The sequence below is a fragment of the Xiphophorus couchianus genome, chromosome 1, assembly GCF_001444195.1.
Source record: "Xiphophorus couchianus chromosome 1, X_couchianus-1.0, whole genome shotgun sequence".
NCBI classification, from domain to species: Eukaryota; Metazoa; Chordata; class Actinopteri; order Cyprinodontiformes; family Poeciliidae; genus Xiphophorus; species Xiphophorus couchianus.
Genome location: NC_040228.1, coordinates 14407183 through 14425199, shown reverse-complemented (window position 1 = coordinate 14425199; position 18017 = coordinate 14407183). Strand labels below are relative to the sequence as shown.

The window sequence follows — 18017 nt, the reverse complement described above, 5'->3', positions numbered from 1 at the left end:
ATTTGATAAAGAAATATACTTTACATATGAACTCTGATGACATGACTTCATGTTTCTATTTCAACACATTACATGCGGATGATGCAAAATTTCTCCAAATTAATAAAGAAAAGACTAAAATCATTGATTTGACTCAATAAGACTAAAAATCACAAATCAGGAAAAACATCTACAGGTGTCATGTGTACTCATACCAAAACATATGACCTTTAAGTTTATTACTGGTTGACATGTTCTGTGGGTAAGTTACTGTATCACAGATCTCACTGAAAGATCATTTTAAAAAATCAATCAGGCAGCTGCAGCTCATCCAAAATATAGCTGCCAGGATCATTACCCACACCAGGAAAATGGATGATGTCAGGTCAATCTTTCAGCCACTGCCTTGACTCACTTAAAACTGTCTACCTGGAGTCAGTGGTGAAAAGTAAATCTTGATTTTGGTTTATAAAGCAGTGACTGTCCTCAAGCCTAAAAACCTTTCAGAGCTGCTTGTCAGGTATGAACCATGTAGGCCCTTCAGGTCTTTAAATACGATTTCACTCAGTGTCTTCAAAACTAAAACTAAACAAGGAGACGAAGCATTTAGTTTCTAAGCACTAAAACTCTAGAACAAACTCCTTGAAAACCCGAGGAATGCATAAACAGTTGGTTCCATTAAATCATGATGGAAAACATTATTTCTTTCTCATTGTGTTGAACTCTTCTACTTTACTTTTGTTGAATTTTTTCATTTTTGAGGTAGTTTCATTGTTTTTCCCACACAAAATATTTTGAAGTACCTTGTATTTCAATGGCATAATTCAGATACAAGCCTGCCTTTTCCTCATGCAAGTACTAAGCATCTGTTGACCTTCTGGTGTAGAAATGATTCAACTCCATCTGAACCTTAAGGGTTATGGTGCTTTTGTAAAATCTAAGGTATGATGGAGTAACTTGCGCAATAGAAATATGAGGAGACTTTATTTTTCTGACATATTAAGGATGTAGACATTTCCAACAGTGTGCATGGGTGTACACAAAACAGTGCTGCAGTCAGAGCATTAATTTTCTATGGGAAATGAGTATTGAGGCAGCACAGCAATGGCTGTGAAGCACTTATCCTGAGCGCGCCTCCCTTCCTTTTGCCTCCCTCCCTCACTGTAACCACGGCCGGAGGGGAGGAGGTTTCCACTGTTTTTCTGTGCCATGGGGAGAGGAGAGCACTGGCAGCAGAATCATGTCTGCCTCCGACTCGAGTGCTACAGGACTGATCAACAAGGTACGCTCCTAACGCTGCCTCCGTTTTTGTAGAGGAAAATCTCCCTGCATGCAAATTCAGCTTTTTCGTCCACGAGTCTTCTAAATGGCTGCTCAGAGACATTCAGGGGACTTTGCCGTTGTTTCGACAGAAGTGTGCACGGGTTCAGTCACTTTGCCTGCATCTCCCCCCCGTGTGTCTCTCTTTCACCTCCCTCCTTTTCTTCACCCAATGTTGACATGCTGCACTGAACACATGCGATTGGTTTAGTCATGCTTACTGTGTTCAGCTTAAAATGTAGCATTTCACTGGGATTGCGACTCACTGGGCGGCCCATCTGTTGAACATCATCAATTTGGATCAATAGTTTGTTTTAAAAGTCCATCTCTCAGCTAGGAATGTGTTTTGAGTCAACAGAGAGCAGTGTGGTTCCTATCCCACTTTGGCTCAGTACATCTGGACTCAAAGAGATTGCAGGCATAAAATTGCATATACCACTATTGTACAGCTTGCTGATATGCTGGAACATTTACAACTTCCTTGGGATAAATATGTGTCTTTGTCTGTCTGTATTTATTTGTTTATTATAATATTTTCAGTTATTTTTTTAATACTATTTTGTTTTTGAATGCTCATTGGATGTCACAAGGGGCATAAAGCTACGTTTTATAATTATTATGTTATGCTTTAGTAATTTTGTGTATCCTTAACCTTATTTTTCGTTTTCTATGTTTTTTGTGAGTGCTATTTTAATATATTGCCATAATAATTATTCTAAATTTACTGTGGTTGTTCAAGACCGTACCATTCGTATTGCTTTGCTAATTTTTGTCTTCTTTATGTGCCAGTATTGTAATTTGTCAGCTCATGTTTTAATTTACTATCTGTAGCTTTTTTCTTCTTTTTTTTTTTTTTTACATTATTAAAGCTCCAGTTTCTGTCAGTGTTTCAGCTAAGCCTACGGCTTTGCATGTGTTTCATAAAATTAGGATAGATACTCAGCAACAACAAAGGGTCATTACATATATTTTACTTATATGTCTGACCACCATTTTTACTTGTTGCATTACAAAGTCTTTAAATTAAACTCAAACTCAGCCAGTGTTGTGAAATAAACATGCATCGCTGTCTACCTTACTTGTTAGTGATATGAATGTGCTGCTCTCTGCTGGTGGAGATCTATAACTGCTGCAATGTCATCATCTCGTGTTTCAGTCTCTGATGGGACTTCCAGCATGTGAGGGCTTTCTCATTATCAGTATGTTTCCTCAAAACCTCTAACAGCTCAGGAAGTAACATATCTGTGGACTGAATGATTAATATAGTCTCAAAACCCTTGAACATATGTAGCATCTTGGTATATGTTAAATTTTGTGCAAAACATTTAATAGTCTAACGATTGTGTTTATTTCTACCTGTGTGGACTATGTGCTGAAGCTTTGAATGCCTAATGTGATGTGTAATGTTGCTTTTACACATCGTTTTAAAGCCTATTTGCTGCAGAAACAGACTATATTAAGTATACCTGCATTTGAATTTCACTTTGTATGGAAGACCAAAAGTGATTAAACCAGATCATTAGAAACTTGGATGCATTGTTGACGCATTGTTTGCACATAAACAAGACAATGTTGATGAGTTGCTTTTGCTTTGTTTACATGTGAATGCATGCTGGGTATTTGTCAGCCAAACAACACATGCACAATGTGTTTTTGATACACATGGCTTTGCATACTCTATGCATCTGAATACAGGAATATTAGCATAACCAGATTTATTGTGTGTTGTTTGCACATGTACACACTTAAGTTTTCACGCATAATCAACAAAACACTGTAAAAAGCTGGATTTATTTTGGAACCAATGAAATTCTGTACGATTTTTTTTTATCATATATTCAAAATTTAATGCTGCATTGTTTTAGAAGTATGCTACTACAGTCAAAAATGAAATTATTTTAAAACTTCTGGCACATTTTTACCTATGTTTTCAGTAACCATGGATACAGCAGTCCTAAATGAATAAATACTCATGAATATCAAAGCCAAAGAAAGAAAATAGAAATTAGATTTTGAGGCAAAACTCCCCTGATTACCTGAGCTAAAGCACCAGAAAAAGACTAATTTTAAGGTTCAAAGTAGGTTAGTGTGACAAATTCTCTCCTTTCAACTTATCAAGTAATTTCATCAACTACTTTCACCTGAACATGTTTGTCTGTGAAACACATACATTACACACACAAACACACGCATCATTCACCAGCAATGACCCTTTATATTTTAGTTAATTTTGCTGTTCATGAAATAATTGGGGGTTTATTCTTAACATTTTGTATTTTTCATTTAATTCACAAGGTCAAAATTCAAAATTCAGGCTCACACTTTCAGCTACGTTTTTGTGAATCCTCTAGACTTTTAACTTGTCAACAAGAACCTGATTGTTTTGAGTGAGTGGGGGTGGGGGGATTTGTCACCTGTGATCCTCAGAAAAATGGAAAATCCAAAGAAATCATTAAAGATCTAGAAACTATATTTGTACATTTCCACAACTTGGGGAAGTTTCAACCAATTACAGAGTTAATGGCGATCAGTTCAGACAAAAGGTTTTCCAGATGTGCAACCATGTCTAATGTGACACAAATTTCTCTCGTCTGTGGATGCAGAGGTTGCCAACCAACAAAGAAGTCCTTGTTTCAAAATTAAATCCCTAAAGCTGATCTGAAATGTTCAGTTGAGATAAATATTGAACTATTTGACCACAATGGCAATAAATATCAATAAACAAACAAATACTTTTAAAGCTAAGAACACAGTACCAACTGTCAAGCATGTTAGCAGCAGAATCATGCTGTGGGTCTATTTCTCTGCTAGCTGTAATGATTCAATATTTGTGGAGTTACAAAGGAGTGCTACAAACAAATTCTTCAACATGATTGTTTCACTTGAACAATGATTTCAAACATACGTCTAAAGCAGCTTTGGGATGGACCGGGCAGACTTCTGCAATGGCCTATTCAAAACCTTGGCATCTCCTCAAATAAGTGTTTGAGGAATATGCCTAAATGCCAGGAAAGCTATTAGCTGTAACTAAATCAATCATTTCTGATGAAAGTGGTCAAACCTTCAAGGAGAAATATGATGGAAATCCTTTTAATGGTTACAAACAGAGTGGTCAAGATGAAGCGTTTTAGGAGATTTACTCATGCATCATTTTTATGCAAGGTAAAAATGATGCACGATGAGGTGATTTCCTTCAGATCTTCAGGATTTGGACCATGCCAAAAATAACAAGGCAGAACATTTTTTTCTTGAATAAAGTCCCTTTTTTCTCTTCTCATGGACTCTATGCCATCTACAAATGGCTTTCATATATAAATAGTTCCAAAATCCTTTGCTTTAGATTTTTGCTCAACCTGTTTTGGGGGACTTGGCAATATCAAAGAGCTGCAGCTGAACAGGAGGGAAGAGGCACAACGTGAACCAGCCATGAGGAAAAGGGTCAAATAAACCTTTTAAGATACTTTCTTTGGCTTTTTTATGAGGTTGTTCACTTCTAAATATGATGTTGGTGTGAGAGGATGAGTAAGGTGAGGTTAGTGTTTTAATTTTTAATCAATATAAAGGGACAGATCTCAGGATCTCTCCAGCACTTTCTATTATCCTTTATTTTTTCTTGGAAAGGTTATTTATTGGCTCAAAAAGAATTTCTGTACTGAAACCATTTTGTAAACAGTAAAATTATAAAATGCCAAATAGTGTTTTTTTACACTCAACCTTTTTGGGCGCAGACTGGCTTTCCTCCAACACATGTTGAAGCGAATAAACAGGGAAGGTTGTGCCTGTTGTTAGTGTTGCGGTACTCATGAACATCATGTTCCCACGGGAAGGGCTGCTTTGGAAAGCTACAAGAAAGGACAAGCAGGTGCAGGGACAGGTATACGATGGGACAAGAATGGAGGACACGGATTATCTGTGTGAAGCGGTACATTTGTTATTTTCCTTTTATTCTAATAAAATTCTAAACAATTCCTTCCGGATGTTATTTTGAAATGGGTTCATCTCTTCCGTCAGGTCACCTCCGAGAGTTTTATTTTTTTAACATTTTCTTTCTCCCTGTCCTTTCGCCTGTCTGAAGGGTTCAGCCGATTCCTACGCTAGTCGACCCTCTGATTCCGACCTGTCCCTGGAGGAAGACCAGGAGGCGTCTCGGCGTGAAGCCGAGCGCCAGGCTCAGCTTCAGCTGGAAAGAGCCAAGGTAAGAGGCTAAAATTTATGTTAATCCCTTAAAAATCAGTAGTACAAGAACTCTACTTTGATGTTAAGTCTTCTACGTCTATGGACCCTAAAGGATTGCTGGAAACTGCTTTATATACTTGTCCTCAACAGTCCAAGCCGGTAGCATTTGCAGTGAAAACCAATGTGAGTTACTGTGGGGCCCTTGATGAAGATTGTCCAGTCCAAGGTGCTGCTATCAACTTTGAAACCAAAGACTTTCTGCACATAAAAGAGGTAGGAAACATTAAAACTCAACATGACAACAATCCACGGTAAATTAATCTTTAGATATAATGTTAAGCCATTGTGCAATTTCCTTCCCTGCAGAAATATAACAATGACTGGTGGATTGGTCGGCTAGTGAAAGAAGGAGCAGACATTACATTTATCCCGAGCCCAGTGAAACTGGAGGCCATGAGGATAAAACAAGAACAAAAAGCAGCTGCCAGGTCAGAACACACACGGCCCTCATGGATTTGTTTGCTGCCACTCTGTATTTCTGAGTTTCTCTGCCCTGATTTTTACCAGCTTCCTCTGCAGTGCACACTGAAAACTTTTTAAAGCTATAAATAACTCTTGCTCATGTGTGGAGCTTTTTTCGGAGCTCTCCAAATTGCCTCCTGAGGGGATTCATCACGCATAATAAAGTTTTGCATTATGTCGCTCTGCAGGAAAGGAGGGAACGCATCATCGGGAGGCTGGAGGTCCACCCCTCCATCTGCAGGTAAGAGGGACTGGAAGAGCTGGGTTTCGTTTTTCGTCTGCTGGAACTTGGTCATCCCCACAGGTCAGATTTATATATGCTGTAGTGAAAAGGCTCATTTTAAAATAATGCCAAAGAAAGGAAATAACATTTAGAATAACATTCATGTAATTGACTGAATCTAGTGTGAAGCGCTTTGGGATCCTCTGGACTTGATAAAATCTTTGTTTGTGTGAAACAAAGATTTCACAAAAACTAGTAAAAAGTCACTTTTTTGGTTAAGAACCATTTTCTAATTGTGGCCAATGATCAACTTAATTACGCTCAGCAACTTCACAGAAAACTACAGGACTCTATATATATTTACATTATAGATCTGTAAACGGACCATCTCTTACTGATTATTTCACCTTCATATCAACAGTAGGAAGAGCCTGCTGGTCCCATGATGACATTTTAGAACTTTTGGAGACTTCTTTTAGCATCTTGTGATCTGCTTTAAAGATAAACTTGCTTGGATGATTAGTCCTGACCATGTTGGCAGCCATTTTGACATGTTCAGAGCTTATAAACTATTATCTGATACAATCACAAGTCTATGTTCATTTGAATCCTCTTTGAATCCATTACTAGACTCATATGGTAATCCAATATTATGTCTAAGCTAGGACTTTTAAACTACATTTCTGAGGTTTAAACAGGACAAACTCCTTACGATGCTGAGCAACAATGTTCCCATTCTCTGTTGTTCCCATATGTGACCCTGCATGAATTTAGGCAATTTAGCAGGGAACAACTGTTGGGTCAGAAATGTTCTTTTCTGCTGTTTTTGGTTGGTTACATTACAATATTGTTTTATCATTCATGTTAATGATTGTATGTAAAGAGGAGTTAGGAATATACATGGACCCTAATATTTTTACCTGGCTGTAAAATCCATCCATCCATCCATCCATCCATCCATCCATCCATCCATCCATCCATCCAGTTGAGAATTTGAGTGTTGAATAATGCATAAGAACCCTTTGACTGAACTCTGGACTCTCTGGGTATTTTATTTACTTGTAGTTTTGTATCCTCTGCTTTTTTTTCTTCTCATAAACCATGTTTAATGTTAATTGTATTTGTCCTAAAAGCCAAACAGAAGCAGAAACAGGTATGTTTGTCCTTTTCCTTCCTTGTCTCTTTGTATTTTATTTTTAACTTTGCAGTTCATACTCTGCTGCTAAGTGCACAGCCATCCAATTTTTTAACAAATTATCTCCTGGAGAGTGTTTCCATTCACTTCAGTGTTTCTGTGCTCTTCTGTCCTCCACCCCCTGCCTGCGTTTGTGACCTCTGCAGACGGAACATGTTCCTCCCTATGACGTGGTTCCCTCCATGAGGCCCGTGGTGCTGGTGGGCCCTTCACTGAAAGGCTATGAAGTGAGTTAATTACCCACTGAGTTATCTTCTTTCATTGTGCAAAAGCTGTTACAGAGAAATAGGGAAGACATCTTGAGACTTCAAAGCTACAACGTCAATGACTCCCTGTTGGGCAGTTATTACAACACTGACTTTACAGTTCACATTATTCCCTTTATTACAAAATACTTTATTCAGATTAAAACAAATGGTGAGCGAAACAAAAATACGCAGGCATTTGTAACTTTGCATCTCATAAATGTTCCATTTAGATAGGAGGTGAAGCATACTTACTAAACTAGAGAAACAGCCCTGAAGCATTGTTTTAAACACTTATGGGATCAACCTGTGAGGTTTTGCTGTCACCGACCTAGAAACAGGTTTTGGAAATAGTTTCTCTGACTGTAGATATAAGTGAGGTTAAGGTCTCCATCTCCCAGAATTCAGGTTTTCGAGTTCTTGAAGTTGTCAACTATGAAACCACTTATTGCCACTTGCCATAAAAGAACAAATCCCTCAACTAACTTACTTTGAGAGTGACTCTTTTCTTGTAGCCATTGTCGACCTAAAGAATGACAGACAATCTGCACAATTTGAGTACTATGTTCTGTTGTCTTTCCCATTTTGTAGAGTAGTTTACATAAATTGGCCTCTGTAATATTTTTCCCCAGGGGAAATAGGAAATTGTGGATTACTATTTAAAAATTCTCTAGACACTGATCAACCTAGAAAAGATTTATAATTTGTCATGTTAAATTTAAAGAAGAGGCATTGTTTGGGGTACCAAAAAATAAATACACTTTTATGTAAGTGTATGGAAAGGTTCATAAATCGTCTGCAGAACATCAATATAACTGTAACCCTAGAAATGTACCAAATACATTCAATTGTGTTGGCGCTCAGTCTTTTAGAATGTTATTCAGTCAACAATGGACTGGACTTTCAGATCCAGTGAGATTTTTTTTTTTCTAGAATTATCCAATGAACAGCTAAACTATACATTGCAGTCACATTCTTCAAAGACTGCCGCCTCTTGGATCAGCTAAACCAATATGTCTCCTCATATATCCTAACTCAGTTCATATTAGAAAATTACATCACAGCCGCACTGTGTATTAAACCTACAAATACACATTGCGGTCTCTCCTCTGAATCCTTCAGCATGGAATGAGTCTGTGTATGTTGAAATGCAAGGCGAGTGGTGTGTTTCTAAGCCTCTGTGTTTTCTCTCTGCCCTGATCTTGCCGCTGTGCTCTCGCACACTGCATGCCAAGACGTCTGTGTTTGTGTGCATGTGTGTGAAATATTTATGCATTGCAGTGGTGCGATGTGCTTCGGGGATGCTCCGGTGGTGAACACCAACTTGCCTCCCTCTCCCTCTGCCTCTTGTTCTCATTCTCTCCGCTTTGTCTCACTTGTACATATTGCATGCTGCCACTCCTTGATGCTCTTCCATATTAACTCCTCTCTCTCCTCTCTGAATCCCCTCTTGTGGTCACTTCATTTCTCTGCATCAGAATGGAAGAGCAATGCTATTTAAAAGCCATCGATATTTTCTCCAACTGCTGGAAATTAGACAGTGCAAACATGATGATGCCGCCTTAGAAAAATCCAGAATGAAGTCATGTTGAAAAATTTTTTTTTAGAATTACAGTTTTAGGTTTGTCCCTGTTTTAGTTTAAATATTCATTAATTATCCGTAACATATCAATGCTAAAGCTTGTGGAGATTCAAGGTAATGACAGTGAAACTCATTGCTGAAGTGAATGTGGCCACAAAACTTTTCAAAACTTTCTAGTAAGTACAATAAAATCTGTTCATTTACGCTTTAGGCTATTTGTATCTCATTAAGTTTTTCAAACATGTATTGTAGTAATATTATTTAGTTATATAAAATGCAGATAAATACATTTAGCTCATGCTTAATTATTTATAAGCACACATTGTTAACATTAGCTTACCATGGTAACTAACTACATAAACTTTTTTTTTCAACTAAAACACATTTTAGTTGGGTAGATGTTATTGTTTTTTTGGGTTAAATGTCTTTTTTTTTTCTTCTATATGCCACTGAGAACAGCCCCAGGGCCTCAAGTGGTCCATTTCTCACAGCTTCAGAAAATAATCGCATTTAGTGACAATTATTATTTTTACTTGAGCAGGCCTACTAGCCTAAAAATTAAAAGACAGAATCAAGGAATGTACTTATAGTCCAGTGAAAACAATATTTGTACCAGGGTCTAATGATCTGGAACATCATTGTAATGAGAAAGAGAACAAAGCCTTACAAACCAGATGAAGATATGATCATTTGTGTCTTCATTGTGCTATTATAGCAATTGTTTTCTGACTTCTTTGCACTTTGTTTCACGTAGGTGACTGACATGATGCAGAAAGCCTTGTTTGACTTCCTAAAGCACAGATTTGTCGACAGGTGAGCACGGCTGTCTCTGCTGCACAAACACTGTGTCTGAGTTCATTGTGGTGTTCTGCCTATCACGTTTCATGGTGGGTAGGATACAGCATGATGAGGAATTATTTTTAGCTCCCTGAGAGTACAGTTTCACTCCTTTGAAATGGAGCAGTAGTAGATAAGATGTGATAAGACGCTCCTTCCTCAGGATCACTATTACACGGGTGACCGCTGATCTGTCCCTGGCAAAGCGCTCGGTGCTGAACAAGAAGGCCATAATGGAGAGATCCAACACTCGCTCTAGTCTGGGTAAATAACGAGAACAGATGCCTTCAATCTTTTGGTGGTGAATGAAGATCAATAAGCGCTAAGAATAGATACCTCCACTGACTCTTGAGTTAAAAACAGATTCCAGTAAATGTTGTTTTTTCTGGTTTCCTCTCAGCTGAAGTCCAGAGTGAGATAGAGAGGATCTTTGAGTTGGCAAAGTCTCTTCAGCTGGTCGTCCTAGATGCAGATACCATCAACCATCCAGCCCAGCTCCTCAAAACATCTCTGGCTCCCATCATCATCTATGTTAAAGTGTCATCACCCAAAGTACAGTAAAGCCTGCATTATGTTTGGAAAAAAGGATAAATCAAAACAAGTTTATGGTCCTTTTTCAAAAGGCACAACAGCAAACCAGTCTGTTTTAATATGGAAGCAAACAGTCAGCTGCTTCAATTTTATCAGGTCAAACAGTTTAGGCTTTCATTTACAGTATTACATTAAATTTTTTTTTTTTGTTTTGTTTGTTTCTTTTACCATGTCTGTTAATTTAGACTCCAGTCGTTCAATCTTTTACATTAAAAATTGTTTTCCTGAAGTCATTTTTACTTTTTTACGTTTACTCTGTTTTAGACAGTTTATTAATATATGGGGGATTGCTCACACCACAGCTCTGCAGACAAAATATTTCTGGATTTTCAGGCTAAATATCAAATGGAAATAAACTAAAGGAATTTATTTAGTGAGACCAGTATTTCTAAAAAAAAAAAAAAAACAACAACAATCATTGTCTTTGATTCATCCTACAGGTTCTTCAGAGGCTGATAAAGTCTCGAGGGAAGTCCCAAAGCAAGCACCTCAATGTCCAGATGATGGCCGGGGACAAGCTGGCTCAGTGTCCTCCTGTATGTCCCTCTGTTTTAATTTCAATCTAAGTCCATCTGTTTTATTTAAAAAGGTACAGCACACATTAATAAGCAAACAGCAAAATGTACATGAGCAATCCAACAGATTAGTTTCCATCACTAGTTCCAGTGTTTGATGTGAGAAAGGATACAGATAGTTCCGATTGGAAAACAAAAACTACAGAGAGTTGTGAAAGTATTTTTTGTGCTTTTGGTTCTTCAGGAGATGTTTGACGTAATCCTGGATGAGAATCAGCTGGAAGAAGCCTGCGACCACCTCGCGGAGTACCTGGAAATTTACTGGCGAGCTACACATCTCCCTTGTTCTGCCCCAGTTAATCCCTTACAGGACCAAAATATGGTCACCCCACCTTCAGCCAACTCCAGCCAGCAGGTACAAACACACAGCCAAGTAAAATGTTAAACTTATATTAAGGTTCCATTAATTAGCTTTACCTTCTCTTCTTTTTTGTCCAAAACAGTTTTCAGAGACTCAAGAGTTGATAGAATGATTCCAGCCTCGGATGCAGGTGAGCAGATAATAAGGTTTTTGTTTGTTTGAATGTTGTTGTTTTTATGAGTTAAACCATGTGTTATTTATTTATATTTTATAATTTCATTCATCCAAACAAAAATGTTTTTTTAAATAGGGTCCTGTGGAGATGTAATCAAAAATCTGATAAAGATGGCAGCTGTGGTTAGAACATAGAAAATAAGACTGTGGAGGAAGTCTCCAGGTGTTGCAGAAAGAGCATGTTCTCTCTGACGGCACAGAAAACAGAGGACATATTGGATCCTGGAAAGACTGCTGTGTTTCAAGAGGAAGGAAGTTGTTGTGTCTTGTTTTTATAATGGGTGCAGGCGTGGAAAAGAAAAATATGCTAGAAATTCTTGTTTTGTGTCCAGATTGTTAGACATCTGTCTTCATGGGGAAAGAAAAGTGGTTTCACTATAAATGTCCAAAATCCAGAATAAAGGTTTATGCTGCACAAAAACTGTCAGGCTATGAATTTATAACAGATGCAAAGTAACAGTTTAATTGAACCGAAATAAAACTTTCTGTTATACTGTTGGTGGGAGACCAAAACGCAAGCCAGAATCCAGGAGACAAATAATAAAATAAGTTTTAATAGTTTCAAAACAACTTACAAAATACAAAGGTAAACACACGGGGAGCCAGGGAGTAGGTAGAGTCAGGGAGACAGAAACTATAAACATTATCTCACTAAAATAACTAAGAACAGAGTGGCTTAAAGTAAGACAGAATGGAGGTTGATTTTATTAAAACAAAGAATAACTAAAGTCAAACACAGGCAACAAATGATCAAAAATATAAACCCAGAAAAATCCCAAAACAACCCAGGATCCTGACACTTTAGACAGGAGTGGATTTAAGATGGCAGAAAACTGCTTTGCAACTGAATCCCTATGATTTCTTATCTAAATCAAGATCATTATTCACTGCATGTAAGATACTAAATATTGATTGCCTCTCCACAAAACCCTACTTAAAAATATTTTTCATCGAGTAATTTGTTTTCCTCCTCAGAAATTCCTTAGTAACATTTTTAGTTAAGAAAACATTACTTAACAAAAACTTGTGGAAAGCAAATGGGGACAAATGAGAGTAGTCATCTCATCAAAGCTAGAAGAAAAGTTAAAGAATTTCTCTAAACATGCACATTTGTGTGCGTTTCTTTTTCTGCAGGAGCAGCCTGTGCTGTCGGCTGGGGTCAGAACAGTCAGGACATGGAGAACAGGGACCACCAGGGGGCAGCAGCGTCCCTCCTCTCATCAAAGCCAGCCATCACCTTCTCCACATGTGGAGCAGAGAGAAGAGCTGGGTCCATGCAAAGGGTGAAAGAGCAGAAGTGTGGTGAGCTGGGATAGGAGGAGAAATATTCCACATCGGGAGGAAGATGCACCCAACTGCAGCCTCACTGCTGCCCCAGGGGCCAGACATCCCTGCTCCCAACGTCAACTGATAACTCAGGGCCACTTTCTGCCACTGCAAAAGCACCGGTTTACAGAAACCGGGGAAACAGCGCAGTCACTGTTCATCTCCTTACCAACAACCCTCCCATGTAATACTTTCTCCAATCCAGACGGGTGAAAAGAAACAAAAAATCCTAATATCCATGAAAGATGAGCCAGCCCATGAGTGTCTGTAGCTGTCTGAAGCACACAAAGGCTGATTCATTTCTCACTGGAGATGCATCACACATCTAAGGGGCTGAGGTATATTAGTCCATAATACCACTGGCACAGAAAAGCTGTTAGCACATCACCAGGTTTCCAGTGCAGGGCTCTTAAGGTTTAATGTCTGATTCACCTTGCTTCCTTGCGGGTGCAAGGAGTGACAGAAAATCTATTATGTATGTCTTCCATGTCCGCAGCTTTAAGTGAGCTGCCATTTTAAATGTTTAACTGAAATGCTTCCTTAAAAGTACATTTGCTCCTGTCAGTCATAGCAGTATCACTTTTGCATGGAAACACATGGGAAAAATTGCAATTTTGTCTTTCTTTATCCCCTTACTTTCCACTCCTGGTTTATTCAGTATTCTTCTTTTTGTCTGCTCTTGTACTAAAACAGTATATACAACTATCTGTTTCTCATATATTTGCTCTCAGTGTACCAAATGCATATCTCTACATGTAGCTTTTATGCAAATAATGTATAACAAACACTGACAGCACACATTTTCTACGTCTTTGCCACTGCTGGCGAATGTAAGTAAAATCTGGTGTGTGAGGAAAGAGTCCTTATGGTAAAATGTGCAGACAGTTGAAGTCAAATTCATTCTGCTGCTGCTGACGATATTTTTATGCACAGCAATTGCACTGAAGACCATTGCTGTCGTCCTCACTGCTTGTTTCAGCCTCTGTGCCACATTACTAAGCATTTTGGCTCATAGGTCATCAAAGTCGTTCTATGGCTCAGACATACGAAGCAAAACTGCTTGCAACACAGGCATATTCCTCAAATACAAAATCTATCTAACTGAATAAAAATGCTTCAAAATCCATGTCTAGACCAGTTTAGAGTCAGCATAGTGTTTACTAAAGCTAAATAATTCGTCTGAAACTTATGTCTTTGTGTCAGTTCTGTGGATTAATCTAGAAGACTATCTGTCCTTAAAAGTTTCAGCTCTGCAAAGTGAACTTCACTGCAGACAAGAAATCCAAGGCAAAGCGATCTCCTTTTCAAAATTAATGTAGTTAAAGGCAGACTTTAAGGGCATCGATATTAAAGACTTCTGTCTTTACTATTAATGAGTACATTGTTTATTTTTACTCAAACTCTGTTTCTCCTCTTAAATATTGTGAGAACATTTAACTATGGCTTTGGACATTTAAAAAAAATCTCCAAGATTTTATCATATCTTAATCTTCAATCATTTTTAAATTAAACTCTAAAAGAAATAACACTTTAATACTCACCCACTGGGCACTTGTATGTTAACATAAATAAATAATCCTGAAATATTATTAATCCTATAATATATTATCCTGTTATTCAAGCAAGTCCAATAACTGTGACTGAAAAACAACAAACTCTAAACTTGCCCAATGACTGCTAACTTTTGTACATGTGAGATTTTAAAGTTCCTGAAGGGATACTTTTGTTCATTTTTGACATGTTTATGTAAAATAAGCACGGCAGATATTAAACAGTGTGGTGACTACTGAAGATGTTTAGCTGAATCTCAGTCTGAAATTGCAAGCCATGCAGTGGTACAGTCTGTCTCCAATTTGCCTCATTTGTTTGTTTGACGCCTTATGGTTCTTAACTTCCATCTCAATACAACTGCTTCGAAATTATTACGAAACAATGTTCACCTAAACTCGTGTAAATAACCTATTGTATGTGCATGGCAGATTGTACTCCTGTTGCATCAGAAGGGCTGCAAGGATCATCCTCACATGAGCAAATCAACATAACCACTTACATATGCATTATAAAAGATAAGCTGTAAATACTGTAAATGATTAGTATTAAATTCCATGCAAACGTTGCTAAGTCTGACCAACAAAAAGTATTTTGTTCTTTGTTTTGTTTTGTTTTTCACAGTACACAGCTCACAAAGCATGTGTTTATTTGTGATATCCTCTGTTTTTAATATGATGCACTTTTTATCCAGGACCAGAGATGTCTTCCACTGAGACTGACATACACTTCTAATAGATCAGGCTGGAGATTAAAACCTTCCACCTGACAAAACACCGAGAGCACAGGACCTTCTTAGGATAAAACCTTAGATAAACCAGATCCTCTTTTTTTTTTATTTGTTTGAGTTGTATTACAGAACGATTCTATTATAACTAAACTATTTTGTCCATATCCAAAGCACAATGTTTTTATTACTATTATTTATTTCATTGGCCTAAATTTTGGATGCAATATAAAGTTTAGTATTGATGAGCTACAAGCTGAGACTATCAAGATATCTCCTCGGTTGGGGTGGGGTATAATTGCACTGCTATTGTTTATATGGATGCTTTTTTTTTTTTTTTTGATGCAATAAATGCACTCAATGTCTGCCGTATGTACCCCCAGCTGTGATCCCAACAACGCTGCTGGTTTCAGACAACAGGACGAAAGCCGTCCGACATTGTTTGATGATGAAATGTGCTTGGTGTGTGTCTGTAAACGCCACACGAGAACGAGGGGGTAAATAAAAATGTTACAATGACATTCTTTCGTGGTGTGCTTTTATTTAAAGAGATTCACATATCCCCCCAGCAGAGGGCGTGCATGTGCAGTTATGGAGGCAGGAAAACTAAGTGAAGTGAAGCCATACTCTTGTCCTGGGTCGGGTTTCCTGATGTAACGTGGTTTTAAATGTTGATGGTAGTCTGAGGCCCTGGGTCTCAACAGGAAAAAGATGACGGCTCCCTCAGGTTGGGGGTTAGGTCTTTGCCTCAAAGTACGATAACATAAATAAATACCTTCTTAGGTATTCTGTTCATGAGTGATATTAAGGTGGAGTGAGATATAGAGAGACAGTTTGCTAATAGTTATGCGGGGGCTCCTCCAGACTGTTGTGGGGAATAAAGAGCCGAGCCAAAAAAAACCCATCAAAGCTTTTAATTTTTCAGTCTGTCATGAGACATCATGACTGAATGAGATTCTGGATACAATCAGCAGACGTTAATATCCTTGTACTTCTTTATTTCCACTGAAAATGTTTTGAGGTGTGTGAATAAGGTGGATTAGAAAGCTCACAGCAAGGTCTGGATTTCAGATCTGAGTTGTGTCTTTCTGGAGCTTCTGCTTTCTGAGTGCACCGGTTTTCTCGCTTATAAAAACAAGCCTGTTGGGTTAATTGGAAATTTCAAAACTGACCTTGTGAGTAATTGTGTGTATGTGCAGGGTTGTGTGTCTCCATGAAGGACATACAATCTGGCCAGGTCACTCTGGAAGGTGTCACTTTATACCTGATTATTATTCACAGCCACCTGTTTCTCTGCACCCATCAGAGGGGATCGGGTGATCCCACACGCATTTATGCTGCAGTAAATAAACAAGGGTCAGAAAGAGTTCAGTGATTGCCTTTTTATATTTTCAACTCTTTCCAACTCTCTCTAAGCAGTAAAAAAGATAAAAGAATCAATTGTTTGCTATATCAGTAATGAATAGAGCGCCCTTCACGTTTTTCTTTTTTTGTTTTTTATAAAATTAATTAAATTACGATTTGATGTAGGGTTATTTCAGTGTGTCACAAAGTCTGAGAGGCAAACAAGAAATGTTTAAGTTTTCCTTTCTCTTCTTAGTGTGAAGAAGAGAAGTTGTCTAAATAAAACCTAAATAAGGAGCTCAGATGTGGATACCAATGGCAGTGATTTGCTGCATCATCTATAGTTTCCCCACAGTTTGAGGATCAACAACAGGAATAGAAACAGGTTTTAGCACTGGAGATCTGAAGAAGGGGGCTGTTTGCAAACAAAAACAAATTGCTTCTTCCCACTGGGACAAAACGCCAATAATTATCACCGACATCGGCATGTAAATGATCTGGTGGACCGTCAGACATCAGGGAGGGCAGCTAATTGATTTTCTCTTTCAGTCTATCTCATTGTTTCAACAGAATTAAAACCAGGTTGTCAAACTACATCTCTGGTGCTCCTGTGTGAAAACGTTTGACCACTGACTGATATCAAAGGATGGGGCTCACACCACCAGGTGCTTTCTGACCCATTGATAACAGTCACCATCTCAGTCCATAGGGTGTGAGACGACCTGAGGTCAACAGAACACACAGGAACTACTTCCAACCATTTTCAAAACTATGTGGAAGTATTTTAAATTCAACAATCAACTGATTTTCATTGATACTGCCCAAAATACAGAGCTGTTCCAGATGGAAAGTTATTGCTTTTAATAAGAAGACTATCTTGAGGTGAGGAGAAAATTAAACCAATTATCCCTGTGCTGATTGGTAATCGATCCAGCCATTAAGTCATTTAAACCGATCAATTTGGAACGGGTCAGGTGACAGACCATGGTTTTGCCTGCATATGGTAATTTCTTTAATGTTTCCTAAAATGCATTGTTTTCAAAGAGAACAATCACTAATTCATCATGAACTTTTTAAAAAAACATTTTTTACCTGACATTATTCCCAGAATAGCATTCAATTCAAAGTAAGGAAAGATTACATTATGAAAAAGAAGGTATTTTTTGTCAAAACAGTTAAAATTAATAAAGTATGTCAGTTGGTGATGGTCAAATCATATCTGAAAGAGATTTTTGGGTATTTTTGAAATAAAGCTCTGTTAGATCGTTATAAGCATCTTAGAACTTAATATT

General features: G+C 37.9%; 1 protein-coding gene across 1 annotated transcript; it reads left to right on the top strand.

Moving 5' to 3' along the window:
• Window positions 1–1036: 1036 nt before the first annotated feature.
• Window positions 1037–15902, top strand: LOC114148398 (voltage-dependent L-type calcium channel subunit beta-4-like). The gene is made up of 14 exons (XM_028023641.1): window positions 1037–1261; window positions 5375–5494; window positions 5626–5748; window positions 5842–5963; window positions 6186–6238; window positions 7354–7373; window positions 7562–7642; window positions 9997–10055; window positions 10243–10343; window positions 10480–10631; window positions 11111–11206; window positions 11430–11600; window positions 11689–11736; window positions 12915–15902. The coding sequence occupies exons 1-13, from the start codon at window positions 1220–1222 to the stop codon at window positions 11716–11718; spliced, it is 1170 nt and encodes a 389-aa protein (XP_027879442.1). The 5' UTR covers window positions 1037–1219; the 3' UTR covers window positions 11719–11736; window positions 12915–15902.
• Window positions 15903–18017: the final 2115 nt, after the last annotated feature.

Coding starts and splice junctions, on each gene's coding strand:
- LOC114148398 (XM_028023641.1), top strand. CDS start 1,220: ATGTCTGCCTCCGACTCGAGTGCTACAGGACTGATCAACAAG. Junction 5,495..5,625: donor TTCAGCTGGAAAGAGCCAAG/GTAAGAGGCTAA, acceptor TGTCCTCAACAG/TCCAAGCCGGTAGCATTTGC. Junction 7,374..7,561: donor CCAAACAGAAGCAGAAACAG/GTATGTTTGTCC, acceptor TGACCTCTGCAG/ACGGAACATGTTCCTCCCTA.